The 27,868-nt window shown below is 37.4% G+C and overlaps 1 protein-coding gene across 1 annotated transcript; it reads left to right on the plus strand.

Moving 5' to 3' along the window:
- Positions 1-27,367, plus strand: LOC131779363 (golgin subfamily A member 2). The gene is made up of 36 exons (XM_059095907.2): positions 1-71; positions 161-298; positions 2,676-2,713; positions 3,413-3,449; positions 3,651-3,703; positions 4,346-4,379; positions 4,531-4,563; positions 5,217-5,270; positions 6,072-6,152; positions 6,419-6,457; positions 7,022-7,084; positions 7,617-7,710; positions 9,010-9,116; positions 9,637-9,695; positions 10,206-10,266; positions 11,957-12,037; positions 13,017-13,106; positions 13,340-13,447; positions 14,931-15,018; positions 15,197-15,312; positions 15,924-15,949; positions 16,409-16,534; positions 17,026-17,092; positions 17,606-17,719; positions 18,079-18,153; positions 18,231-18,305; positions 19,219-19,293; positions 19,612-19,686; positions 20,228-20,311; positions 20,865-20,961; positions 21,517-21,788; positions 22,406-22,567; positions 23,178-23,369; positions 23,811-23,913; positions 24,529-24,635; positions 25,352-27,367. The coding sequence occupies exons 1-36, from the start codon at positions 24-26 to the stop codon at positions 25,799-25,801; spliced, it is 3,522 nt and encodes a 1,173-aa protein (XP_058951890.2). The 5' UTR covers positions 1-23; the 3' UTR covers positions 25,802-27,367.
- The last annotated feature ends 501 nt before the right edge of the window (positions 27,368-27,868 follow it).

The following is a 27,868-nucleotide window of genomic DNA, read 5'->3' on the forward strand; positions in this document are numbered from 1 at the left end:
GGCAAAATGTCGTGAACTTGTAAATGGCTGATAGTGGTCGGGAAGAAAAGCTGGCCGCGGCCAGGAAAAAGGTACAACATTATTGCAATTGTTTTCATCGGGAAAAAACTACATTTTAATTCATGGTCGTGAGGTTTGATTTCTCTCTTATGCCTTGTAGCTCAAGAAATTTCAACAAAAACGGACTCCTTCCTCGAGTCCGCTGGTAAAGGATGTGAAACATAGTGTAGATTGCTCGTCGAATTATTCACCGAGTTCATCAGAATCCGGAGGGAACTTGTCAACAGCAAACGAAAATGTTAGTATAAATCTTTCGTGCGTGTCTTTTTCTTCTTCGCACACACAGATCCTTTTAGATCGGTAGGCTCTATAGTTACTAAGAGTGTGTTTTAAAAAGTGTTTGGGTTTTGTAGCGTTAATGTGGAAGTTTGTCCTTCAGTTTAGAAGATATTCACGCTCACTCAGTCAGTTACTATCCACTGACTAATTATTTGTAGTTTACTTTTTAAGTTATCTGAATTTATGCCTTCCAATCTTGCTCGTTTTCCTTGGGCCAGGTACACGAAAGCAAAGCTTGTTTCATTCAGACATTGTTTATATACAGTCTCAGCTGATACCACCTTGGGGCGATTTGGCGTTTTCTGGTTGGTTTATGATTTAGCTGCTCGAATTTTCGGTAAAAAGTGGTCTGCCCTCGCCCAAATTGAATATATTTGGGTTCCTTTTCGTTTGAACAAAATTTCAGATCAGAACTACAGGTTAGCTGACTTCTAAGTGAACGTACTTTTGTAAATACTTTAGTTTTAAATTTATTACCCTAGTGATCTTGCTTACTGAATGAATAATTGAGCTATTTAAATTTGAATTTCAGTGTTTGTTGTAAATTGTCTGAAAATTAGTCATTTTTAATAGTAAAATAAATGTACAGCCATGCACTAACCATAAAAATCTGCATTGACCAGCAATCCACGGGTGGATATTGCCAAATTTTCATTCACAATATCATATCAGTAAAATTGTTTTCAAGTATCTGAAGTATCATAACTAGTTATAATCTGCCAGAAGCTAAATAAGAGCATAGCAATTTATACCTCCCAGAGGTAATTATCTGACATATACATTTTGATCTAAAGGGATTTACCCCTTTTTGCATGGTAGTTGTTTGTAAATGTTGTCCATTTGAACCTTAAAGTAATCTTAGGTAATTTAGTGTTAACAACTGAGTTGAAAACGTAAATTGGCCACCATAAAGGGTAAAAAAGCTGACGTTTTAAATCACTCTGACGAAGGGCTAACACTCGAAACATCAGCTTTTTTATTCTTGGTGGCCAATTTACATTTTCAACTCAGTTGTTAACATTAAATTACCTGACCTAAACTAAATTACCCCACTAATGCAGCACCACAGTTTCTTTAGAAACTTACCCCCTATAAAGTAATCCTAGTTACTTGAAAAGATCTGCAGTTTAGTTGTTAAATTCCAATGATGAGACCAATGGAAACATCCATGAGGGTACCGTATTTATTCAGTTAAAAGTGCAGTGTTTATTGAAGGGTGGCATTTATACGAGGGAGGCATTTATTTAAAATCCAATTTATTTCTTGCAAACAAAAACAATAGTATGGTAACTGACCATTTTAATTTTAAAAAACAGAAACATGTCTCAGTGCTTGTCTAAAAAATCATTTTTTATATCATTTTCAATTTCACAATCTGCATGTTAATACGTGAAGGTAATAAAAGTGAATAAAGATCTAATGTCAGGTATGCTTTCTCAACATCACAACTGGTACATTCAATAGGATTTGTGTCTGGTTCACCAAAAATTTCCAACGGCGATCGAAGCATTGATTGCTGTGTGCATTTTGAGTCTATTATTCAAGGGCAGCATTTATTTAATATTTCTGCCCTAAAATGAGGTGTTTATTTGAGGTGGGCACTTAATCAAATAAATATGGTATACTATTATTAGTTGATCCAGTACCAGATTCTTAGAACTAATATAATCAGAAATGTATGGTGAACAGTAAGGAGAATTACTAATTAGATCTTGGAAGTTCAAAAAAATATAAATTGCTGAGGAATTTCACCTAAACATTATATGTAAATATACTGTTGTTATCACCTTTCCACTAGAGCAGGGGGGTGGACGGAGGAGGAGGTTTACAAGATAATTTTGGTTGTATGAACTGAGATCATAATTATGTAAATTGGCCACTGTAAAGAGTTTCTAATACTGATGTTCGAGTATCAGCCCTTCGTCAGCACTCTGACAAAGGGGTACTAACCATCAAAATGTCAGCTTTAGAAAATCCAAAGTGTTTCAAGGTGACTTCGATTTAACTTCATGTAAAATTAGAAAAGTGTTGAAATTTATTTCAGCTAGCACATGTCATGTTATTTATATGTATCTCTCCATATCATCAATTCACCTGTATTACCACACTGAAACTTAACTATTTACACAGATGAAATGATTCATTTGTTGTCTTTCAGTGGTGAATAAAAGGGTAACCACACATGAAATAGGCATAGCTTTGTTGTACACATATATTATGTTTTGTACAGTCTATATAGGTTAAATAAACCACTGAGTCTTTTTGCAAACATTTGTAAGGAATATTGTTGAAAAAGTGTACTTACTCATATTTGTTCTGTTTTGTTTTTTTCAAAGGTAAATCATCTCAACCCACCATTATTACCTGTAAATGGGTATGTAAAGTGTAATTATAATAAAGTTTATGGATGTGGCTGCAAAGTAGACTGTTTTATTTCAGGTTTTGTAGCTAATGTACTTATACATCGTAATTATGCCAACTCACCCAGTTAAGATTGTCTTCAGTGTAGAAGCAGTAGTCTCCCAGTTACAGAATGAATTGGCCTTTCAGAGATTTGCTAAATCTCTTACCTAAAAGTAAGCTGTGATGATTTTTTTTTTATAAAGAGAGAAAACTGGTTTTAATGTTACAGTATCATCATGAAGAGCAATTGGATTTTCTATTGAAAGTTTTATTTTTGTGGATTCTTTTTCCAAGGGTATCACATTATACTATCAATACAGTGCTGAACAGGAAATTCAAACATCAATATTACTTGTATCTGTTTCAGGTTTTATACATTTTGTTACTGACAGAGGAATCTTCATAAAAAGAGACATTTTCATCAATTTAATGGCAACTTGATCCTTCAGTTGAGGCTTCCCCCTAACAATTTAATTTAAAGAAGGGATGACATTTAGTCATTTTGGATGGGGTTCATGATCCAAAATCATCTATCCTGACCTCAGATTTCAGATCTCAATTGATTTTCATAAAAATGTTTTGTCTGCTGATAGACTTACCAACATCTTGGAAGAGTGTTAAGCAAGAAAGCCAGGAGATTGTTGATTAACTATTTGTTTTTTATTCACAGAACACATCTTTCAGAGGAGCTCAGCAATCAACCACAAGTTAGTTCATCTTTATTACTCATAAAAATTTTTGATATGATTAAATGCATCTAGACAAACAGACAGTAGGTAAATGTTAACCTTTCTTAAATTCCCAGTAGTGACCAACATGAAACTTTTCAAAATTTTAATGCATTACCCAGTACAGAAGTAAGGAGAAAAGACATTATTACTGATCAGGATTTGCCTGCTCTCTTTAAGGAATTGGTTGGTGGAGCTGTTAATCATCCTCTTCCATCTGGTTCAAATGACAGGTATGTGGAAAAAGCCTTTTTCTCAAATTAACTTTCCATAAAAGTTAATTTGTGAGCATGTATCCTGTGTATTTTACATGTATTTGTCTCCTATAATTTTCTCCCTGGTGTACTGTTTTTGAAATGTATTAGTCCACAGTCCAAAAAAAACTAAGGACAAAGATCAAGATGGTGGTTTTTTTTATCACAAACTTCAACCTCGTGTACAATGGAAATACGGAAAACTGGTCACATGACCTGGGATATGAGAAAACCTAAGCAGAAAGATCTAACAGTTTTAGTCCCTTGTTTCCAAATGCTGTTGTGCAGGAGGTAGTTAGGAGAAAAAAAAGAAAGAAGGAAAAGAAAATACTCCCTTTAAACCCTGGTTAAATGTGAAACAAGCACAAAGAGAAAGTATTACATGTATGCTTAACCTGACCAAGAGATGGCATCATTTGCCCTGCACCCTTCTGCTCTTAAAACTCCAGTTTTTATGTACACTCATGCCATGAGCTTCTCATGGTGGCAGCAAATGTTTTTGGGGAATTGCACTTTCTTACCAAAAACATGAGAGGGTTTTTCCTTCCATAACTTTATCCTTGTAATACTGTGGGATTTCTGATTGTCACCAACAAACTATGGTAATCTTTTATTTTGCAGAGAATACTCAACCACTGAAAAAATAAAACAACTCGTAAGTACTAACATGTACCTACATGTGTGTATGTGTGTACAATGTCTTCAAATTAAGCTGTAAATATAATTTGTTTTACCCATAGAGTACATGATTTAGCTCTGCAAAATGAAATGCTAATGTCTTTGAAATTTTATGATTTGTTTCTCAGTGTTCACAAATAAATGGACTTACAGTCAGCCAGGTGAGGAAAATTGACTTCTGATTTAGTGATACTACTGTGCAAAGTAGTAACTAGTGCATGTATACTACAGTTTTTTTTTTTGTAGAATGCAAAGATTTTGCCATTGCCATGGTAACTAGTAAAACTTTGCCAACAAAAATTTACATAAATTACTAAAAAAGTACTACAAGGCAATTTGCTGATCTGATTGGACTTAGTATGGAAAATTTGATTGGTCAAGAGCAGAGTATTTTAATTAATCAGTATACAAAAGCATGTGAAGTTGGCATATAATTCAATATTTGCAGCAGATATGCATTTGTCAGTTGGTTTCTTCAAGATAATTTGAATGATCAAACCCCATGTCTTTGTCATCTGCCAAAGCTGAAGACTGAGGCAGATAACTCAGACCCTGTTTTGCTATTATTCATGATATCATGCCTAACCTCGTGCAACAGTTGCTTATTATAAGTGATGTAGAATTCTAAAAGCTTTGAACTGCAAATAATTATATAGGGCATGGTAACTTTATTGAAACTATTCATTAGAAAGAAATACTTGGAATATCATTCTATGGTTGCAATATCCAAACATTACTGTACAGGTATTACTCAGTGTGTATGGTTTTAACTTAAAGTGATATATTTTCATGAACTGTGATGTTCTCTTGGTAGGATCACTATATCAATGGTGAAGATCCACTTTTTCATGAAATCAAGTCTCTTGAGGTGTGTGAGTCTGCTTCTATTTGAAAATGTTTTGAACTGTGTAGCTCCTGCAGTTCAGTTTAAATTTTCATGCTCATACTTTTATCAAAAAGCCAATTTCACCCAAATGCAATTATTAAGTTGATTTGACTTTTGTTTTCTTTCATTCTTTTTGTTTCTATTCCTGTCACAATCATTACTCAAGAATACTGTATTTGTGAATTTCTCTTACTGGTGTTGTAGAATCATGTCACAAGCAGTCATGTTGTATATCAATTTGTCACAAGTTGATAGGTTTTGTTTGTTCAGGACATTATTGATTTTAACTTAATTTAATGGTTTTGCATCATCATCAAGTAACCTGTATATATATGTGTGATTTTTCCGACACATGTTGTTTAGTTGATTTGTGAGTTAAGAGTTGTAAGTATCTGCAATTCAATTAAGGGATAGTTTATTCAATCAGTACACTATTGTCCAGTTTATAAAAGGTGCGATATTTGAGGGTAGGTTTTGCTGTTTGATGAACAGACTCTATATACTTCTTAGTACCATTCATTTTTTTTTCTACATGGGTGACTTCAACCCCATACTAGCTTAAAACTTATAAAGTCAATGTGTGTACTGTAGTTCTTCATGTTCAGGTGTACTGTATTAATTAGGAATTATTCCCTTACTGGTCAACAAGTTTTTGAAATAGGTAGTTACTTGATCTTTGTACTGTAGGATAATGATGATTAAAATTTCAAAAGCAACCTACTTTTAGTTCAAAGGAAAGTTGTTTACATGTATTGCAACACTTCTTTCTCTCATGATTTTCAGAGTAGAAACCATGAGCTTGAAGATAGAGTACAGTCTTATAAGAGATCCAATGAACAACTAAACAGTCAAGTTAACGAACAGGTAACTTGTACATATTAAAATATCTGTTGAGATGCAGCAATTGAAGAAATTGCACCATGAAAAATTTGTAATGATTTTATTCAAAAGTGAGCTACAAGTCTCGTTGAAATGGTTCAAATTGTACTGTACATAAAAGTGTTAGAGTAAACAAGTAGTTCAGCATTCCTTAAACATTTCAAGGGTTTTATTTGTTTTGTTCGATTTACTCTTACATTTGTTTTTCCCTTTCATATTGTTTTATTTTTTATATCCTTATTGTATTGCAGAGAAGACAAATAATACAGTTTCAGGAACAGATAAAACGAGTAAGAGTATCAAAAATTAAATTTTTAAAGTTAATGATATAATACCTGTGGATATATGTGCAGTTATACATAAACTATTTGATTACTGAGTGGCCATGATCTGTGTGCTTGATGTACAATACTAAATTTATAGTTAAATGCAATGATGGATAAGGTAATCAGTGTGTATAACAAAGCAAAGCATGATTCTTTGCCTTCTATTTCTTTTCTTCTGGGATGTATTACTTTTGGATTTACTGATTTACATGTACACGCTGTATCCTGCTCTTATACATGTACTGCAACAACCTTTTCCAGAAATTGTTTTGCAGCCAGCCATATGCATGAACAAATGCTAACTGGATAGGTTAAAATTTATTTCTGATCAAGATAGGTATTTTTGTTATTGCTTTGATAAATCAAAGTAGTCTGTAGTATTGAAACAAGTGGTGATGGAAAATGCCGACCATCTGTGTCTCTGGAGAACACTGCTTAAATTCTTTAAAAAAAAAAAAAAAACTGTGAATTTCATGTACTTGTAGCTGTTAAAAATTTTAGGCATGATCCATATCAACTTTCCTTTAGGAAAGAACAGAATTAGCAAGCAAACAGCTTTTGGAACAGAGGTCACTGAAAGAACAGCTTGAGGTGAGAATTGAAGAAATACATGTATATGTCATTTTAACATGTAAAATAAATAAATATTAAAAAAACTGAAGAAATCTATAAACTATTTTTAATTATTGCTGTGAAATATTGCGCATGAAGATGTTTCTCTTAGCAACAGATATGGCCATTGAAATATGCTCCTGATGAGAGGTGTCAAAGCCAGATGTAGATGGTCATTAGCCTTTGCTTCTATCTGTAAAATTAATAGCTTCTACATGTCTATGCCTGATCATTATAAGCAATTATGGAAGAGATATAGTGTATGTTGGTTTCTGAATCCGTTCTTATATTTTGTCAACCTCTGTTATTGTCATATCCTCTTAAACGTTGAAATTTCAAAGTACAACCTACTGAAGTGATAATCAGATGATTGCTTTTGGATGAAAATCCTTCAATGTGTAGATTCTGTTTTGAATTTGTTGATTAGTAAATAGTTTGTGATTCACTTCCTTTTTTTGTTGTTGTATTTTTGTACAGTATTTTTTAAAGCTGTGCTCTTGTTTTCATCCAGGTTCATATTCAGACAATAGGTATTCTAGTGGGAGAGAAACAGGAGCTTCAGAGCTCTGTGTCACAACTGCAGAGGAAATATGAAATCAAACAAAGTAGGTTGCTTGTGATTACACTGAATAGAGATGATAATTGTAAACTTGAATGTAACTTAGGCCTGTGCCACAGGACTTGATGCTGTATTTTCAAATGCAAATGCATAATTTCCAGCTTTGTGCACTTTGCACCCAATGATTGTTCACTTTCAAGATGGTGAAAGGTGATTAGAAATTATTTTGCATATTGTGGAGGGATCTCTAGGTTTGGTTTGTTAAATGACATGCATACTACGTGTATGTGTCTATAGTAAAAGGCAGCATGTTCTGTTTGGATCCAATGATGACTTACTTACAGCTGCATTTTAGGAACGCACTTAAGTATACATAAAGTTGTCATTCTTGTGGTTTTTCTCTTCTGCCTTATCTTTAACTCACTGTTCAAACTTCTTGTTTTTCTTTTTCTATTTTTTATTTTTCTGCCTTGCTAAGTATGTTATCTGGTGGTGTGGATGATGGTAGTCCTTAACCAGTCCTCACTTAGTCCTCACTCCCAAGATCTCATCAGTAATTCTCCTTAAAGTCTGCTATACAATTATTTTACTGTTGCTTCAGAGATTTGGCATTGGATCAACCAATAATCTCCTAATTGATATTTTTCTTTATTCTCATCACTCTTCTACTTGATATTGTATTGATGTTGTAAGGAGAAATTCTGTCCACTCATGGGAGTTAAGGGTGAAAAGACTATTGAAAGTGAACAAGACCATTTATTTTTTTTACAATCTTAGTGGAGATCATTGTCAGAGTTAAGGAAGTAATTGTCTGGCATTCAAATGCAGCAACCAATCACCACCAGCGCATGCTGCCTGAGTCTTGCAGTCAGTAACATAAATGATTATTGAACTGTTAGTTTGTTTGACTCGGGATAGCACCATGTTTCAACTGCCATGCTACTATTGTAGTCAGTGTAGGAATTCATAGATTTTGGGTCACTATTTAAGTGACACACTGTCATTGGTTTTTTTCAATTGTCATCATCATCCCAACATGTTTCAATGAGCTGATTTTGTTCCCTCTTGACATCGTGGCCAAACTAACGAACTCAATTTTGACAAAACCAAACTTATAACAGTTGAGATACTAGAAATCTTTATTATAATCTGAATTAGATTGGAATACATGGAGTACTGTCATAGAGAAACAAAATTTTAAGGACTACCATTACATTACTGGATAATTAGGATAATCAGGCTGTAAATTCAACTGTTTCTCCCTGGCTTAGAACATTTACTTCATTTGATTTCTGTATTTCTACTGTTGATTCAATCAAAGCCTCTTTTCTTCATTCCATCTCAGGTGAAAACACAGAACTAACAAGCAGGTTACAAACTGTTCGACAAAAAGCAGCTGAGCTTGAGAAAAATTTAGCAAATGTCACTGCAACCTGTGAAAAGTATGAAGATGTAAGTTTATCCAATTTAAAATATATCAGTTTTTTGTTTTATCCTTCAATATAACCATTACAACCAGATGAATTTATGTTTGTGATACACTGTACTCTGCAACCTATCCAAGCCTTGATTGCAATAGTTCATTGTATGACCTAAACAGCCCTGATGCGCTTTTATTGAAGGACATCTCAGAAAGACCTTAGTATAAAGGACTTATGCAATGTGGTAGACTGGTCCAGAAATAGTTGCATGCTGCAGATTGCAGCTGATTGGAATGCAAGTTGTGCACTGATATGAAATCTTGAATGATTGTTGGGTTGTGGGTGAGAATGGGGTCATATTATTGGATCTTTGAAGAAAAAAACAGGGAAATTACTTGTAACTAGCTCAACCATTGTAGGATGGGAAACATGCAAGAAGAAAGGAAGAAAAAGAAAGGAAAGCAGTCATATGTTAACATTTGCAACTTTGCAAAATTTGTTATGGCTCCACCAAAGTATTCCTGTAATCAAGCAATCATATTTTCTAACAGGACGTGAAGCAACTTCGGCAAGAAAGAGATAAATATCAGACAGCTAATTACACGCAAAAGTAAGTTTCCCTATGACTAATTTGTACGTGGAGGTTTGTTATGCATGATGTTACTTCGCAGTCCTACTAAAAAGATAGACATGATTCCATAGATGTGTTTTCCATGCGTAGCATCTGCGTAACAGGGTAGTATGATGTTCCAGAAAATACTGTTAGGCTTGATATTATATTTTAATGTAACACTCACCTCCAGAAAACTTCTTTAAATAAACTACAGATAATTTAGATAATTTTTCTTTGAGTTTCATGTCTACATAATGATATAATCATATTATTTACTTTTCCACATATTGAAAAAATGTAAGCCTCTTTACTTCCTATATTCTCCTTTTCATATCCTTGTGATTGCTGAATTATTTTATGAAACCCCACCCCAGACTTGTGTTATTTTTTTTTAGCCCTTTGCAATTTTCTCTTTCTTGGGGTGTTTGAATATTTTTATGAACTGCACTGATTTATGGACTTCCACTAATTTATTGTTTGTATGCTCTGGGGTGTTTCTGGTTTCAGTCAAGAAAAGGAAGAACTTTTACAACAAAATGCTGAGCTTAGAGTGAAGTTAGAATCCAAGGTTTGTCCCAAGGCAGCATTGTGAACTACAGTAATAAACCCATTCAACTTGACACATCGCTACATTACACACTATAACAGATCATAGAGTAAAAAATATTTTGTCACTTAAAACTTGAACAACAACTCTCAGTCCCGCAAGACTGAGAATCCAGTTAGATTCAAGTTTAAAGAGGCTCAAAACTGTGAGAGGAGCAAACAAATCAAAGTTTAGCTCTTCTATCGTATGTTCAGGAATTTTCTCTTTGATGTTACAAGTGCATTTACTTAAAAGATTGCAACTTTTAAAGTCTTTTATTGGAACACATTATGTCTTGCTGATCCAGACACTTACATTCATTTACATGTTTGTTTCTCTGTAGACTCCTAGACATGTTCTCGTGTTTCGATATCAGTTCTCTTTGCTGTTTTTCATACTTTATCACTGTTGCTCTGAAAATTTTACATGAAAGAACTATTTCTTAGTTCACATTTTCTTTCTTCCTCTCACCTTTCTGTTCAAAATTGTGTTGATATTATAAAGAGAAATTATGTGCAATTTATTGAATGCTCCTGAGAGTGAGAAAGTAAACCCCTTCACTCCCAAGATTGACCAAACAAGGGAATGACTAATAAGGAGCTTCTCTTTACATTATCAATACATTTCAAGCAGAAAGGTGTTGAGAAGAAAGAAAAAGATCAGTTAGGAATATTGTTAGGCTTAATTTCCCCCACAATTTCCTCCACAATTTCCTCCACAATTTCCCCCACAATTTCCTCCACAATTTCCTCCACAATTTCCTCCACTATTTCCTCCACAATTTCCTCCACCATTTCCTCCACAATTTCCTTCACAATTTCCTCCACAATTTCCTCCACAATTTCCTCCACAATTTCCTTCACAATTTCCTCCACAATTTCCTCCACAATTTCCTTCACAATTTCCTCCACAATTTCCTCCACAATTTCCTCCACAATTTCCTCCACAATTTCCTCCGCAATTTCCTCCACAATTTCCTCCACAATTTCCTCCAGTGTCCAGTATTTACTCGAAGGGAGGAGCACAGGCTCATATTCCCAAACAGTGACTGGTAATCAAGCCTGGGATATTGTTTGATTTAGCAAAAGCAAAATTTATGAAAAATAGATGATAGACAGTGCTGGGAATGAACATTTATTGCATCCATTTTGAAATCACTGGTGGTCCTTGTAATCTGCTTGGCTCCCATTGGTTTTTTGCAAATTGCACCATTTTTTTGGTATAAATTGCATCTTTTTCCTGGCCAACTAGGAAGCTTCACTGAGATGGAACAACCAATAATTGGTTGTTTAAAGACACCAATGAAACTGCAGGAAAATGAAAAACAACTTTGCTTTCAAATTTCTACAAATCAGCTCACTACTGGATCAACAAAACATTTGTATAGACTAGGAAATCCAGTATCTGAGCCACTGAATTTTGTGATGTAACAAAATAGTAATTGAACTTTGTGCCATGCGATTTTGGTCTGAAATCATACTTGTGATTTCAAATCAAACTCATGCTGTGCACTTGTTTGATTTTGAAATAATGCATTTGATTTTGGGCCAAATTGTACTCCACTCAATTACTATTATTAATCTTAGGTTTGAAAGGGTTAATAAGGCTAGCAAAATAAAAACTCTTTGGTAAATGAGGTATTCATTATTTTGTTTTGATCTCAACCTTCTAGGTTTCTGAGTGTGAAGATTTGAGCAAGACTGAATCAGAATTATCATTTAAGTTGAAACAGGCTCAACTTGTGGTTCAGCAGGTTTGTCCTCTCAATTTCTCACATTGATTAATTTTTTCACTTTAAGATGGCAATATCATTTCTCCTTACTGTCTGCCTGGCATTCCTTATCCTTATGACCCTCAAGAGTGACAAGCATCTAATTTCTCCTTACAATATCACCCTAGAATTGCACATCAAAGTCATGAGAATAAAGGAAATGATCATGAACTAAAGAAACTCTTAATTGCAAGACAATTTCTCCTTGTCAGTACTATTGTAAATGTATAAAGAACAGTATGAAGACTATGCATACTGATTTTAAGGACCTGAGGATTGATATTTTAGCTCTGAGAATTTGGTGTGAATTCTGTTACTCCCAAGATGTCACTAGTACTTCTCCTCACTATCTGCCAAACAATTCCCCAGGTGTCAGTTTGGAGAATTAGGTATTGGATCACCTAATAATCCCCTAATTTGTATTCTTCTTAATTCTCATCATATTATATTTTAAGAGGAAATTCTGTCTTGGTTACTCATGGGAGTTGAAAGGTCAATCTTTTCATTGTACATTCTGAAGTTAGTTCATTCTACTTGAAAACTTTTACCGATGTAATTTTTTTATTTGAAAATCAATAGCTTTCAAATGGTATATGATGCCGGTTGTTTTCAATACAATATATACATATATTTTTTTTAACTACCATTTGCTAAGGGGGGTGTATGTGTATATATATATATTTATATAAATTATATAAAGGGAGTCTGCAAGTCGATTTTCGCGTGGAACAGTGCTCAATACGTTGAAGCAGAGCGGAATAAATATTTTAAGAGGAAAAAAGGACGCAACTTAAACCCCTGAAGAGTGAAGCGATTCACGAAACAGGCTTGTCGGGAAAATGTAGTTGCGTCCTTTTTTCCTCTTAAAATATTTATATATATATATTTTTTTTTTTTCTAACTGCCAGTTGCTAGAGGGGGTGACCGATCATTTAACTTTGCCTTTGTCCCTTTTGTAAAGCTTTCAGGAGAGCCAAACTCTTCAGCAAGCCACCAGTTAATTGAGCAATTACAAAGCGAGAAAACCGAACTTGAGAGTAGATTAGAACAGGTAAGCTGCACTGTATATTAGTTCATTTTCAGTTGGTCGAATAAAGGAATAGTACAAACTAGATAATATTTTGATGCTTAAAATCACAACTTCTGCATAATATTAAGATGTAGGATACCATCAACAGCAAAAAAATTGTGGTATTTACTGTACTGGAACCAAGAAAAATTGTTGTGGACCAGATATGGGGATGTTATTCTGACTATTGTATATTTTTTCCCTTGTCATCAAAGGTTAATAGTACTGTACAAAGAATTGCAACAGATAAAGGAGAACTCCTACAACAGCACGCAGAAGAAGTAGACCAGTATGAGAGAAAGTTAAGAGCCTTGACAGATGAGGTCAGTTCAGTTGCTTTGAAAACATTTACTTCACTCTTTATTTACCCCTAAATTTCGAAGAAGTGCTTTTATAGCAGACGTATTTACATGCAGGTTCTTGAGAGAGCATTTTCTAACCTAATGACGATTTTATCGGGAATTTGCACCACATTACCGCTCAGGAGTAAGTTAACATAACCACGAAACTTGATCCTCCTAAACGTCGCGGATCAAGGCCTAAGTCGAGTTTCGAGACGTTCGAGTCGAGTGTCCGGATGCTCATAACGAGTTTCGAGACACTCGAAAAGAGGAAACAAAGGAATTTTCGCGTGATTAATTTTTCACTGGACTTGAAGCTTCTTACCTTTAGTCGTATTCACGGGATGAAAATCCTAACAGCGTGCATCGTTGCCGGTCCGGCGAAACTTTTCCCGAACAAGTTGTGATAGTTTTGACAATAACCTCGTAAATTCTTATTTTTACTCTTCGTTGTCTCGCCTAATTATTGTTAATGTTTTGCCGCGTCGAAGAGCATCGCTGCCACTCGGCCATGTCAGAAATTTCCTTTATTAACAAATCTCCCGTTTCTTCTCACTGCGCTCTTTGTTTGGTATTGGAAACTCTTGTCACCCTTTTAACCAGGCAGATGCAAAACCTTCCCCATCCAGACTTGCTTTTCTGACTTTCTCGGTTTGCTGCCGTAGATACAACTTTGCTTTCAATAATATTGGCTACGTGTGAATTTTAACTCTGTTTTGATTGGCTCTTGTAATTGTTTTGGTTTTAGTTTCCCAGTTTTCAATCGTAAATTTATTGAAAGCTTATTACCTAAAAGTATTAACTCTAATAATTTCAAAGCTGTACACTTTTCACGAATCAACGTTAAAGGGAAATGATGCCTTCAAAAAGGTTGGCCCTCGTCCTCCTTTAAATTTTGTGTGATCTAGTGTTATTAACGCCGCGGTCGAACGTCTGCGCATATACGAACGTTGTAATGAATAGGTGGCGCGCTTTCAGGCCGTCAGAATCAAGTTGTCTCGCACGAGTTACAAACAACTACACAAGCCAGTAAGTCACGGTGTTTTCAAAGCTTATAACCTTTTTGCCAAAGCCCAAAACAGACTTTTAAATCAACAGGATACCCGTACTTGAATAAGCTTTGTGTTTGAAAAGTCTCGAGTTTTCCTTTTCCTTACTTTTGTTTCCTTTTACAGATTTCGATGAAAATTTCAATTTACTTTCGCTTATTTAGCGAGACAGCGGTTATTTCTTACGTTTCCTTAGAAATTTGGCGCGGGAAATTGGCGTGCGGGCGCCCAAAATTTATGTACATGATCAATGTTTGACCGCTGTGTTGCTCTGCCTCAGCAGACACTGCAAGTGAACCGCAGACTGACTAAATGCAGGCGCTACTCCATTGTCTTCCCAGACAGACGGATGCTAACAAGTATGAACATGCGCATAACTTATGATAACTTTGCTTTTTTTTTTTTTTCTTTTGAAGGTTGAGTCACATGACAGAGAAAAGAGGTTTTTGATTGCGAAGGAGAGTGAACTTCAAGATGCAGTGCAGAGTTTACAGAAGGAATTGGGTCAGTATGAGTGCAGTGGGTGAAGTTCATTTACCTACATGTACACCGTTATTTTGAAAGAATTTCAAATCACATTCGCCTACAGTTCGTCCCCGAACGAATACTTCAAAAAATCTATTGTGTTCACAATTCAGTTTTAAACTTACGTTCATGCGCTCCCTCTTCTTGTTATACGCAGCTGATCTGCGAGACAAGGAAGCAAGTCAGCAAGTAGAATCAACACAGCTTGCCGCAGCAGAGATTGAGAGATTAGTGGAGGATAAACAGAGGCTGGCTGAACACTTACAGCAAGAGGTACATGCATTGCCTCCCTTTTTTAACCCAGTTTTTTTTTTCTTTTTTGCGCCATAGCAATTCCCTAATATTTTCTCATTATTCAGACTCATTAATGTCTCCGTTTTGTCATGCATCAACCTCACTAGGCGATACCCATTTCCAAGTCAAAACCATTTGTGTAATACTGATATTTCAAATGACTCATTTGTTACATTAACTTACACAGACCAACAGAATAAACTGACCTTATCGAGAGATTGAAGCTGACTACTCACAACCGAACTTCGCTGTTTAAGTCTTACAATACATAACAGAACAGCAAAACTGACTAATCAGTTTCAACGAATCAGACTTCAAACAAATGAGTGACAACAACTTATTACTTGATCCTGGTAATGATTCCTGCTCCGGTTGGAGAAATGTCACTTTGTCAGTCACAGTCTTTTCTAAGGGTTACGCCCACCCTAATAATAACTCTATGCGATCGATGACCAGTGTTTTCTTTTTCCATACAAATGTATGAATTTTCCACACAGTCTTATTGTCCTTACGTGCTGTTTTCATCAGATCTTTTAGCACATTATTACAAAGGTTTTTTTAGATGCACTCATTTCTATGTCTCTTTATAGGGTAAAGAAAATTCAAGACTCGTAAGGTAAGTGTTGTAATGCAATGTACCATCGTGCTGTATTTAAATGTCTCTGTGCATGAAGAGAACTTCAGGTCTTGACAGTGCATGAAATTCCTAATGGGGAGTAGCCTGGGGACTAGTCATCTTGCAAGGGTCGGAGGAACTTTTTTTTGGACGGGGGAGGGAGAGTGACCACATGTTTTTCAGGGGGGTCAAAAGGATACTGTCATTTTACTCATAGAAGACATCTTGTTTCCACTGCGCTCCTCAACAGCAGTCTATCTTTCAAGTTCTATACACATCACTGAAATGAGTTTTTCGCTTCCTTCTAACACGTTGCGGACCTCTTAAGGAAACATGTTCTGTGACTTTTAGGGTTCAACAGATCATACTTCAGAGTTGTTGGTGGCTCTCGGTCTTGAGGTTTGTCGGTCGTGGAAAAAGGTGCATTAAACATTGTTGATTTATTTATGCCTTCCCTAGGGAGCAGGAGAAATATCTACTGAGAATACAGGAGCTAGAGACAGCCGTAGCCCGCCTGGGTGAGGAGTCTATTGATAAAGCTACTCTCCTGGAAAGTGTTCAGAGTGACAAGGAGACTATCAGCAGGTCAGAAAACCTCATTTTTTTATGTCCCCTTTCACTCCCAAGATTTCCTTTCTGTCTGCCATACAATTCTCATGATGTTAGTTCGGAGAATTTGGCATCGGATCAACTTATAATCCCCTAATTGATATTTCTCTGCATTCTTAGCACTTGTCTGCTTGAAATTCATTTTGTTAGTTTCTAAGCAAGAGAATAAGTGGCAGTAAATGGTCTGAAAAGCGGGTACTCCACACTAGCTAAACTATGTGAGAAAATCCAGTTTGAAATTGTTGATATTTACATCAGTACCTATGACTAATGATTAAGTTTATGAACCCCCTCCCTATTTAGGTCTAAATGCCTTGAGTGTCAAGTTCAAAATCGAATTTTCTCGGACTAAATAATGTAGAGGTAAAAAGTGGTGGATATTTTCCTAGCCGGGAAGCGGCTAGGTAAATATCCACCACTTTTACCACAAATTTCATGCTGCAGCTATTTATTCGTGTTCTTTACAGGGCTTTGAAACAGAATAAAGATTTAAAGACCAAGACGGAAGAATTGGAAGAGAGATTTATAAAAATGGTATGTATTTGTATAATGCTTAACGTCATTAAAAAGTTCTTTTAACCTTTGGTTTCCTCATACCTTCTAAAATATGAACTAAATCCTCCATTCGTTCCGCCTTTTTCTACTTTTGTCACTCCATGACAGCTTTTTCAACTAAATATATGCCGCCTGTTATGAGGATGTGATCATTTTTTTCAAGCGGTAGTCTTTGCACCGCCTTTTTGCATTTTGTCTCCCCTTTAACCCTTTAACTCCCATGAGTGACCAAGATTGAATTTCTCCTTACAATATCAATACAATATGAAGCTGACAAGTGACGAGAATATAGAAAAATATCAATTAGGGTATTGTAAGTTGATCCAATACCAAATTCTCCAAACTAACATCAGAAGAACTGTATGACAGACGGTAAAGAGTCTTGGGAGTTAAAGGGTTGCTTGGCAATCAAGTACACCAGAGCGCGCTGAGCATAAGCTGAACAAGCTTAAAGGCTTGAACCTGAACTTGTATAAACTTGTTGGTTGACAGAGTCAAGAAAACATGGAGCTCACAACACGTTTGGAAACTGAGCAACATATGTCTAAGGAACTCGCAACAAAACTGAGCGATATGGGAGTTGAACTGGAAGAGTCCAAACAAATGGTGGGTGTCGTTAGGATCCAGTAGTAAGGGAAGGAAAGAGAATTAGCGAGACTATAGAGCTCTTTTTGTTTTGTGAGGCGAATGAACCGCTGTTTACACAAGACGCGGCCTGAATGAGACGCGAATGTTAATATATGTAAATGGTATATTTTGACTTGTACAAGCTGCTGTTACGATCAGTGTTTCAGTACATGAGGAGATCTGTCCTTGGTAGACACTAGCGATATTGTGTGCATGTGCTGAAAATGTTCAGAACACTATTAGAACAAATCATAGCCAGGAAAAAACATTATCTTTTATAAAAAACTTGAGATTCGCCTACTTCACAAATCGCTTATTGATTCTTCTGTTGTATGTAGCTCCTTGTGAGGAATTCTGAGGTTCAGTCACTTACAGAAGAACTGCAAACTGCTAACAACAACCTTAGAGAAGAGGTTAGTGAGTTTGCTCCATTGTATTGGCCATCTTTTTTAATGGTACAGCTCATCCGCCATTTTGTCTTCCTTAACAGGTAATCAAAGGAGAGAGTGTGATATCTTCACTCCGAGATGAACTTGATGTATCGTCACAAACGTTCCTTGATCAGGTTTGTAACGCTTTGCCACAATTCAAGAGTAACCTACCTATGTGAAAATTATCTTCAAGACTTCGACTACGGCCGCTGCCATTTTGAATCCTGCTTAGCAGCTTAGCAACCTGGCCCTTGTGACGTATTTTATGGCTGATTCCGTCTTTTTTCCATCTTTTTTCCATCTTTGGCGATCTACTTGAACAACGAGGAGCTACAACATTCTTTACACTGATAATTAGTTTTCGCGATAAACAGACAGCAGCTATTTGTGAATTGCACATCGTGGCTCCCACCTTTAAAATTGTCGAACATCGTGTGTGTGTTAACAAACCCTACTATTATGGAATCGTTTTTCTATGAATTTGGACCCGTTCTGTGTTGCTAGAAATCGTTTCGTCAAACCTTTTAAAAGTACATTAAAGATTTACTAAAGATCTTCGTAGCCAGGCTAAGCCACGTACTGTTTGATACAAATTCTCGTGGTTTTTTTTCCTTGGACTTACGATCTAAGGGGGAAGCAATGAGGAAGAATTCGTTCCGGAACGTACTCTACGGAATTCCAACACGATTGTTGAGAGCTTTTCTTATTTTCTTTCTCAAGATGACTCACCACTTCATTTAACTGAACCTAATCAGTAACGGGAGTTTGTTGGTACAATCACAGCGATGATGAAACATCTAAAAAATATTGACCTTGATTACAAGATTATACGCTATCCTGAGCTGTGGTAATTTCTGTCAACTCCTGTGTTGTGTATTACCGTTCCCCTCGGTTACACTTCCTCATGACGATGTGAGGCGGTCCCTTCTAGCAGAACTAATTTGATTTGGCTCAAGCCATTTCAAATACTTGACTTCAATCGCGTTCAAAGCAGAAGTTGGTGCTCAGTGAATTATGTCCCTTAAATGTTTACATTAATATTCACAGATCAAGCAGAAGGACTTTGAAATTTCCGCTATTCGTGGAGAAATCGATAGATCATCAGAGCCACTCAGAGAACAGGTAACTCTCTTTTACTATGATATTCCTCTCTCTCGTTGATCAGGTGAAATATTCTCATGACCCACACGGTTCAAGTTATAGAAACACTTAGAAAAGGAATAACTTGTAACTCTAGCTCGCAGCGGTAAAGGAGAAATAGTTTCGTTTGATGTGTGGAGCATTATAACAACGTTTGTTGCAAAGTACTTAATTGGCGTTCTCCTTCTCAGTAACTTTATTTGGTACCTGAGTTCAAAAAGGACATAACATCTAGAGTGTGGTTTATCAGTGAGAAAATAATATTAGAGGTAACAAAGAATTGTTCCTTCTTACTTGTAGCTGGCCAAGAAAGAGTTTGAATTGGCCACTCTTAAGGAGGAGCTAAGCCAATCAGAGGCGAGGCTGACTGAACAGGTACGTCGTGTTACAGCACATTTTATGCCTCAAGGCATCTGAAATTAGTAACGCACTTAAAAAATAAATAAAAACCCAGTTTGCCTAGCCTATTGTTCAGGCGTCTTGTTAGGGAGAGTAAACGTTACAAGTTCGCGATCGTTTATTCGACCGGCCACGTTGGATTCAGAGTTAGAGTAAACGGTGGGGGAAGGGAAAGGCGAGAAGATTTCTACTGCCCCACCTCCTCCCCTCTCCTTCCTTTTTAGTGTTGATTACCTCTTTCATCACCCTGCCTTCCGTTGGTGTAAAAATCAAAGAAGGCAGCTATAATTTTCATCAAGAAAATACTGAGCAACTCGCTCGCCAAAATTACGCTTGCTCAGCAGGCTACAGTTTGCATTGTATTAGGGTTTATGATAGAAAAGTGAACTGTCCGAAAATTGTCTACGGCAGTTCATCTAGTTTGATCAACTTATAGTTGACAGTTCGCCATAAAATCTGGTACCATCATCATATCTGGTTTATCTTGAAACTCACCGGTTTGTGTTTTCACTTCTAGTTCCTCTTGAATGAGGACAGTCAGACGTACAGGAATGAGGCTGAACTTACTAACAGTTTACGACAAGAACTGCAGTTAGCCCAGGTAACAGATCCACATAATGCTCTCGTTAATAAGCTTCTAAAACCAAGTGACTCAATAATATACTACCTTCAAGACCCGTGGAATGATCATGGCTAATACTTTTCTAACAAAATTCGGTAAATGGTTTTTAAATTTTCGTCCAGTTTTGAGTTTGTATTGTTTATCCAGAGCAAAGGGAAGACGTTGGACTGCACTGGTTAGTGTCCACAATGGCGTTCGGAAAGCTGTTGATGACAAGAAATTGGTCATTCGGTATTACCCGTGTTGTCGGCTGCTTATGACATCGTGTATCATATGCTTTCGTTTCTACTAGTTCAGGATTATATCGAACGCTTTTTTACTGACTTATAATATTATAGAGGGACTGGCACCGAGCGGGAAGGGAAGGTCAAGGGGTTTCCTGCAGTGGACGAGTATTGCATCCAGAGGGAGTAGCTTTGCTCTTAGTCTTTCTATGTTCCTAAAACCGTGCAAATTAGCTCCGGAAGCTCTGCGAGTAAGTCTCTTATAGAGACTTTGCACTAAGATGATGATTACCTCCGTTTCCGTTTAGGAATCGATCAGGATAGCAACAACCGAAAATTCTCAGCTGAAAGCAATGTTATCCAGTATAGAGAACCACAGCAGCATGGAACCGTCACCAGGCGAGAGTAAGTTTATTTATAAATAAAGGGGGTAATTTTCTAAAGAAACTGTGGTGCTGCGTCGGCGGGAGAGTGTAACAGGGTAATTTCGTGTTATCAACTGAGTTGAAAACGTAAATTGGCCACCGTAAAGAGTTCAAAGGCTGACGTTTCGAGCGTTAGCCCTTCGTCAGAGATAAGTTTGCTTATAACTTGGTATTGCGTCAAAAGCAATACCAATAACAGGAATGGCAACAAGATTGCCAGTGATGATGATGGTGTTAGTCGAGGAGTGAGTTACTTAGATTAGAAGAAGTTTTCAGTTCTTCAAGTCCTGGCAAATCGCACGGATTATTAGCCTGTAACGCTCAGAAGATATCAACATGTAATTTCTCCTTACTGTATCAATTTATCATCCACCAAGCAGGTGGTAAGAATAGACAAACTTATCAGTGTAAAGGTGTTTTCTTGTATCGACATTAAATTCTCCTAACTGATTTACCAGGAAATATGCAATACCCAGAAGGGAGAATTAGAAAAAAGATATTGGTAATTAATGGAGTTACACTAATATATACTCAGGTTCAGATGACTCAGATGACCCAGCTGTGACTCACGCAGGTCACGTGTACAACGGAGATGCCGCCTTTAACATCAAGAAGCTTCCCCCTGAGGAGACCTCGATACAAGCCACGAAGAATACTTTGGAGGAGTCATCTCCATACATGAACGGAGACGTGAGCGAAGGAGAGAGCCCTCTGGACACGGACTCCAGTGAGGATATGAATATGGCACCTCACAACAGCTCCCCGCCCCCTCCCCCACCATCCAAATACACCAGCAGAGAAGACATGGTGAGGATAAGGTGTAGTTTAAAGTGGACGAGTGAATGGGGAAGTAATATGCAAGCGCCCACCCCCCGATTTGTTAATGAAATATTGAGTAGAGAGTAACGGGGTTAGTTCAGCAAACTCTCCTGTGATCCTCTCCCCACCCCTCTCCTCTCCTCCCTTTCCCCTCTCCTCTCCTCCCTTTCCCCTCTCCTCTCCCCTCCTCCTCTATAAACTATTTGTGAAACCACTCAATTGACGTGGCTGTGAATTTGTCTTAATTACATCTTGCCCCTATTACAGCACCTAGCCAATAGTATTAGAGGGTCAATACCTTAGGTTGTGACAGAGGAGGGCAGCATTCTCACCAATTCCCACCATGGCAACCAAGCTACTGCCTGGCAACATAAAACTGCTGTGTGGAATAAATACTCAGCCCAAAAGAGGGAGGGAAGGAAACAAAGCAAATAAGCAAATTGTGCGAAATCATATGGCATTGCCTCTGTAGACCTCCCAGCAAGCCCTTCCACCCTTCCTCCCTTCCCCCTTTCCCCCTTCCCCCCCCCCCCCCCCCATTCCTTCCAACCTCCAACCTCGCATTGGTTAGACCGCTGTATTGACTCGGTTTTCACCTCTTTTAGGTTGATTCATTGTCTGCGTCTATCCGACAACTTGAGATGGAGCGAGACCAGCTGGCTGATATTTTACATCGAACGCAAGATCAGCAGGAAGACGACATCATGAGATTACAACAACACTTGGAACTACAGCTCAAACAGCAGCTCCAACAACAATATAGACAGGTACGTAAGGTTTTACCCACGAGCTTTCTTCCTTTCGTAGCGTATTTCTTTGCGCGAGTCGGTGGAAATCAGTGAACAAAGATATTCCGGTGTCGCGTGTTGCTCACAGAGTCTGCGCCGACAGACTCTGCGCCATCTGTGTTGGGTAATTGTTGGGAGATTTTGATAAGAAGTTGCACGTTAGTTGCGTCTGGAGAGTAACTGGTGAAGCTAAAACTTCCGTTTATATTTCCTTCATTTTGAATTGTTATCTTTATGCCTAAGTTTTATGAAGGGATTTTCCAACAAAATTCTTACCACGCATAATCTTAGAATCTCAAACGCTCCTTTTCTCGAAGGCGTTCTTGACCTACGAACCCAAACTGATGTGACCCAAGAAAAAGCCGCTTGAAATAGTATATCTAAAATGCCGTAATTATGTAATTCAGTCATCATGCGTGACCGATATTGATCATCCCATAGCGTGACAATCACCTTATTTCTTGCAAGGTTTAGCATGGCATTTCGGTACCTAGAGTGAACCAGCATGACGTAGTCTAAAATTATTTCTAAGTGCACACTGGAAAATTAATTTTTTGCTTGTTGTGTGACGAATCTTCTCATGTGACAGGTGCAAGAGCAGTTTCAGCAACAACTTCATGAGCAGCAGCAGAAGATTCAACTGCTGCAGGCTGTAGTTGAAAAACAGAAGGATCAGATCGAGAGGAAGGAAGAGCCAGAGCTACCCAACATTCCACTCGATCAGCTCAGTGATAAAGATATGTCACACGAAGCAATTAAGATGGCTTTCAGCAAATTGCAGGTAATGTGCCGATAAATTATAAAGCTGATCGATACTCAAAGTGGAAAGACAAAAGAATTAAAAACGATTTAAACCTAGACGATGAATGGAGATGTTTTATCAGAAGTCATGGGAACTCAGACTTTTCCGTTGTTGAAAATTAGCAGATCCCAATTGTTACTTTTTCTTTATTACTGTTCCTGTTGCTTGTAAGACAACAACGAAATTTATTTTGTTTAAAGCATCCGCCACCTCGGAAGGAAACTGCGCTAAGAAGTTTCTATCGCTTGATGACAACAGCCCAATTTTTCTGCAGCACTGTCGACTTTTTCATCATCCTCCCGAAGACTTTAAAGAGAAAAAAAAAACAAAAATTAATCCTCCCTACTGCGGCATTTTCCTCCAATTTTAGTGAATATCCCTTTGTTTATTGTCCATGTCCTTGGTGACTATTTATTCCAGGCGCGGTTCATGAAATTAATGAATGAAAAAGCGTCCCTCATAGAGAGAATTCAGGAACTTGAACATGTCACCATACAACTGTCCCACGAAACAGAGACCATCGGTGAGTACCTCCTATGAGTTCATTGAGAGAAGGGCCGGATGAAGAAGCTCTTGTGAATTTACTTTCTCTGGTGACGTTGGATTGTTTTGATTATAATTATCGTTATTTGGTTTTGTGATGCAACGGCAGACAGGGTGGTGAGGATGGAAGTTGCGCTTTTGTGTTGAAGCCCGAGTACTTGTAAGATTTCTATTTTACAGTGACAAGGCTGAGTACAATCTCAGGGGAATGCAATTGCTCAGCAAAATTCGTCCCAACCCATTGCCCATAATACTGCTCGTAGCTCTTAATTTTTCTCACCACGATGCAAAATACCACAAACTTAGCCGGTGAATGTGAAGAGCTAGCGCCCACTCCACCCTTTCTGTTCTATCGCGGTTTGCTTGTGCTTACTGTGGAACAATTTTAGTAAAGACGCAGCACTTTTTGCGCCAATTAAATGTAGAGCTTAAACGAGTCGAGAAAACGTCAACGTCTTAGGTCGTCATGTTTACGTGCAATTTTCCCACTGACTCCGTGGAGTATAAACTTTGATGTTGTGATGACTTTAATTTTGACTTTACATTTCAAACTTCAACTAATACCTGACATGTTTCTTGGCTTTAATGTATGTAGGGGAGTACATTACTCTTTATCAAACCCAGAGGAATGCTCTGAAGTCTTATTACAAAGATCGAGAGAAAATCATTGCTCAGTTGTCAAGCGAAAAGGCCAACATGCAGGTCTGTGGTACATAAATAATGTTTCTAAGTTCTGAACTCGTAATGATATCATTTCATAGGCAGGCTCTTTTATTTTCATCAGCTGAATGGTTGAAACTACAGTATTGTGAAAACAGCTGAGAAATAGTTTATTCATCTATCCCGCTGACTCTAAATATAAGATGCGTCCTTTTACTGGAGGCATGTTTCTCTGCTTAGACATAGAAATCTTAAAATAAAAAGAAGCAGGGAAAATAAAACTTTTGCCTCAAGAGGTTGAATTTATTTCCTCACGCCGACAGAACGGGAAATTCATCCAACTTGTCAAGAGCTTTCGGGTGACGTCAGGGTAAACCTTATACTATCCTAAAGACATCTTTCCACATTTTCCACAATTTCGATCTTATAAAAAAATGTCAATCATTTGCGAGTTGGACGAAGAGAAATCTTGCGCCTCTTGTGAGGGTCTAGGATGTAAATTTTTATAGAGTGTGCAGATTTTCTCTGTCCTACATCCTTGAGAACTGTTATCAAAACATTCTTCTTCAGTCAACGGATGAGCTTCAGAGTGTACGATCTTTCTTGCTCTAATTCCAATCTTGTCACTGCCTGCCCCCCCCCCCCCCCCCCCTCCGGCCCCTTAGCACGGGTGACTTGAAGTTCTTAACAGTGCCTGCAAATTTCAGGGAAACTCTCCCTCAAACATTTTTCATCTGCTATCTCTTGTTGGATTTCAGGATAAGATGAACCAACTGCAAGAATTGGTCAAACGTATGCTGGAGGAAAGAAAAGAACTCAGAATTCAGCAACATCAGTTACAAAACGTTATAAACAGTCGGATGGTGGCGCACGAACATGAAGCTGTCATTTCTGGTACTCAACATGACGACGACGTTGTAGTACCGCGAGCGGAATTAAGCTTAGAAAGCGAAACGAACAGTCAAAGCTGGGACGACACTGATGTGTCGAAAAGTTCAAGCGTGGATGAGACAGAAAACGAACTTAATCTACTTCAAAATGAGGTGGAGTTAGATCAAAATGATGGAACTGCTCGTCAAATTCTACAGATTTTAGAACAGTTAGGACCTACAGAAGACGGTGCTCATAAAGGCGGGATGTCTCCTGACCTACTGAGTAGAGAATTTTTACCGTGTCGATCTTGCGGAGGACGCGTCCTTAGATTATAGTCTTAAACAGAAATATTTTTAGCTCAAATCATAAATAATGGCTACAACAAGTAGGAACTGAGGTCGTGAGTAGACTGCGGAATATGTCAGGCCAACATAGGTAGGATATACAGGGTTTGCACGGATCATGAACGTCTGGAAGGTCGTGGAATTTCTCAGAATCATGTTCCAAACCTGGAAATTCTTGAAATTTGAGTGTGGGTCATGAAAAGTTAACGAAAATGACTAAAAAAGGAATTTTTGTGATTGTTAAGGAAAAATGCATTCGTTACATGAACGTCTTCGCGATGTTCTGAAGCCAACTTCTCGATCCGTAGGACATGGAAAAGGTTCGGGAAACAGTCCCTGGGAAAGTCATGGAATTTTATGATTCTTTAAGAATACGAGCCACGATAAAGTGAACCTGAGTAGAGGGTAGAAAACTAAGAACGGGTTAAAAGCTGTAATCTCCGGCTTATGAGATCTAATAACAGCCTCCGCAGATCACAATTAGTCATTATCGCATTTACCATCCGCGGCACAGGGCATCGTAGTCAGAACACTATTTTCTTAAATCTGATATGCACGATCTTCACAGGAAATATCGATATTGGACAAATTTTCTATTCATTGATGAATTCCACCTTTGTCTTAACACAGCCGCAAGTTTCTTTCACCTAATTTTGACTTTTCGAGAGCTGCAACAGGGTATTGTCGTAAATTTGACTTGTCGAGCATAATCGAGAAGCACTCTCTTATCCGATAAACCACTTAAAATTGTACAAGAATGCAAAGTTGAAAAATTCCATATAAATTCAATCAGATTTAGCAGTAGAAGTAAAATTTATTTATTGGGGAATTCGTTTGATCATTAAAGCTCGCGTTTTACGTATAAGTAAATTCGTCAATACCGTTCATAAGCATGGGGTCCACGACGACGAGTCGGCGGTGAATAGCAGTAGAATCTTAAGATCACCAGCTCAAATTTCTTAGATAATTGAGATAATTGAATATATTCATATTTATTCCATACTTTGAACCTTGCTGTCAGTCCTGGTTGAAAAGGCGCCAGACAATGCCAGAGTGATCGCAAGAAATCAAGGCTAATTTCTTGTTTGTTTCTACTCAAAACAATACCTCAGTAAGCACTAGACAGAAATTGCATGCAGTACGAACTGTGCATGTTTTTATACACTGGTAAACGCGTTATCTGGATCGCGAATTTTGGGTGAGGTATTCGACAGAAGCTGGACAAGACACACAAGAATTATGAATTTATTTTTTGAGTTAGCGTTCATCCAAAACATTTGAGCCTGTTTGAGGAACATGGAGTAACGACATGCAGTGTTTGTTCTCAGTTAACAGTGTTTCCTTGATGACCAGATCTTTCTTTCCTAAATAGATTATCAAGGTACGAATTTTTTATACTATAAAAGAAAGCAGGTCACTCGGGGGCATGTTCACTGTATTCCATTGGAAAGCAATGCGTATCTCTAAGATGTTCTTAAATCATGAATCAATTTAGCCTGGTGGTTAAAAATTAAATTATAATTTTATGGAGAACCAAATAAAGTAGTTTTAAACTTGTTCCATTTGTTCTGTTTTGAAGTGTTTTTTTGCTTGTTTCACTTCCTTTTTTACGCATTTAGTTTACAATTATCGAGAACTCGTTCACAACTATATAAAAATACGCAGTTTTCCGTATAGTGCTACGATAGAAAGTAATTCTTGGTTAGCGATCTAATTTTATTCTTAAGCGCTCCCATAAATGACTTATCCCCTTCACAGCAGTTGTTTAGTCTCGTCTCGCTACGCTCTCTCTTCCCCACCAATACGCGCCGATTGAAGCAGCCATTGGTGAGAGAGAGCGTGCGTTGCGTAACGACGTCAAGCAACGGCTTGCCAAGGAGACTGGTAGAAGACGGGCTCTAAAAGACCTCACGCTAAGGGAGATGTCAAGGCATTTTGTGTGTGCTTGCGTACTTTGAATCAATTCAATGAACGAAGGAACGTTTGTTAGATCTTGATCACTTTCAAAAGGCGCCATATTCACCAATTAGCTCGAGAAAAGGTAAAAATTGCGAATGG

Source organism: Pocillopora verrucosa, chromosome 4 (assembly GCF_036669915.1).
Source record: "Pocillopora verrucosa isolate sample1 chromosome 4, ASM3666991v2, whole genome shotgun sequence".
NCBI lineage: Eukaryota > Metazoa > Cnidaria > Anthozoa > Scleractinia > Pocilloporidae > Pocillopora > Pocillopora verrucosa.

Coding starts and splice junctions, on each gene's coding strand:
- LOC131779363 (XM_059095907.2), top strand. CDS start 24: ATGGCTGATAGTGGTCGGGAAGAAAAGCTGGCCGCGGCCAGGAAAAAG. Junction 5,271..6,071: donor ATGAAATCAAGTCTCTTGAG/GTGTGTGAGTCT, acceptor CATGATTTTCAG/AGTAGAAACCATGAGCTTGA. Junction 17,720..18,078: donor TGGAAGAGTCCAAACAAATG/GTGGGTGTCGTT, acceptor TGTTGTATGTAG/CTCCTTGTGAGGAATTCTGA.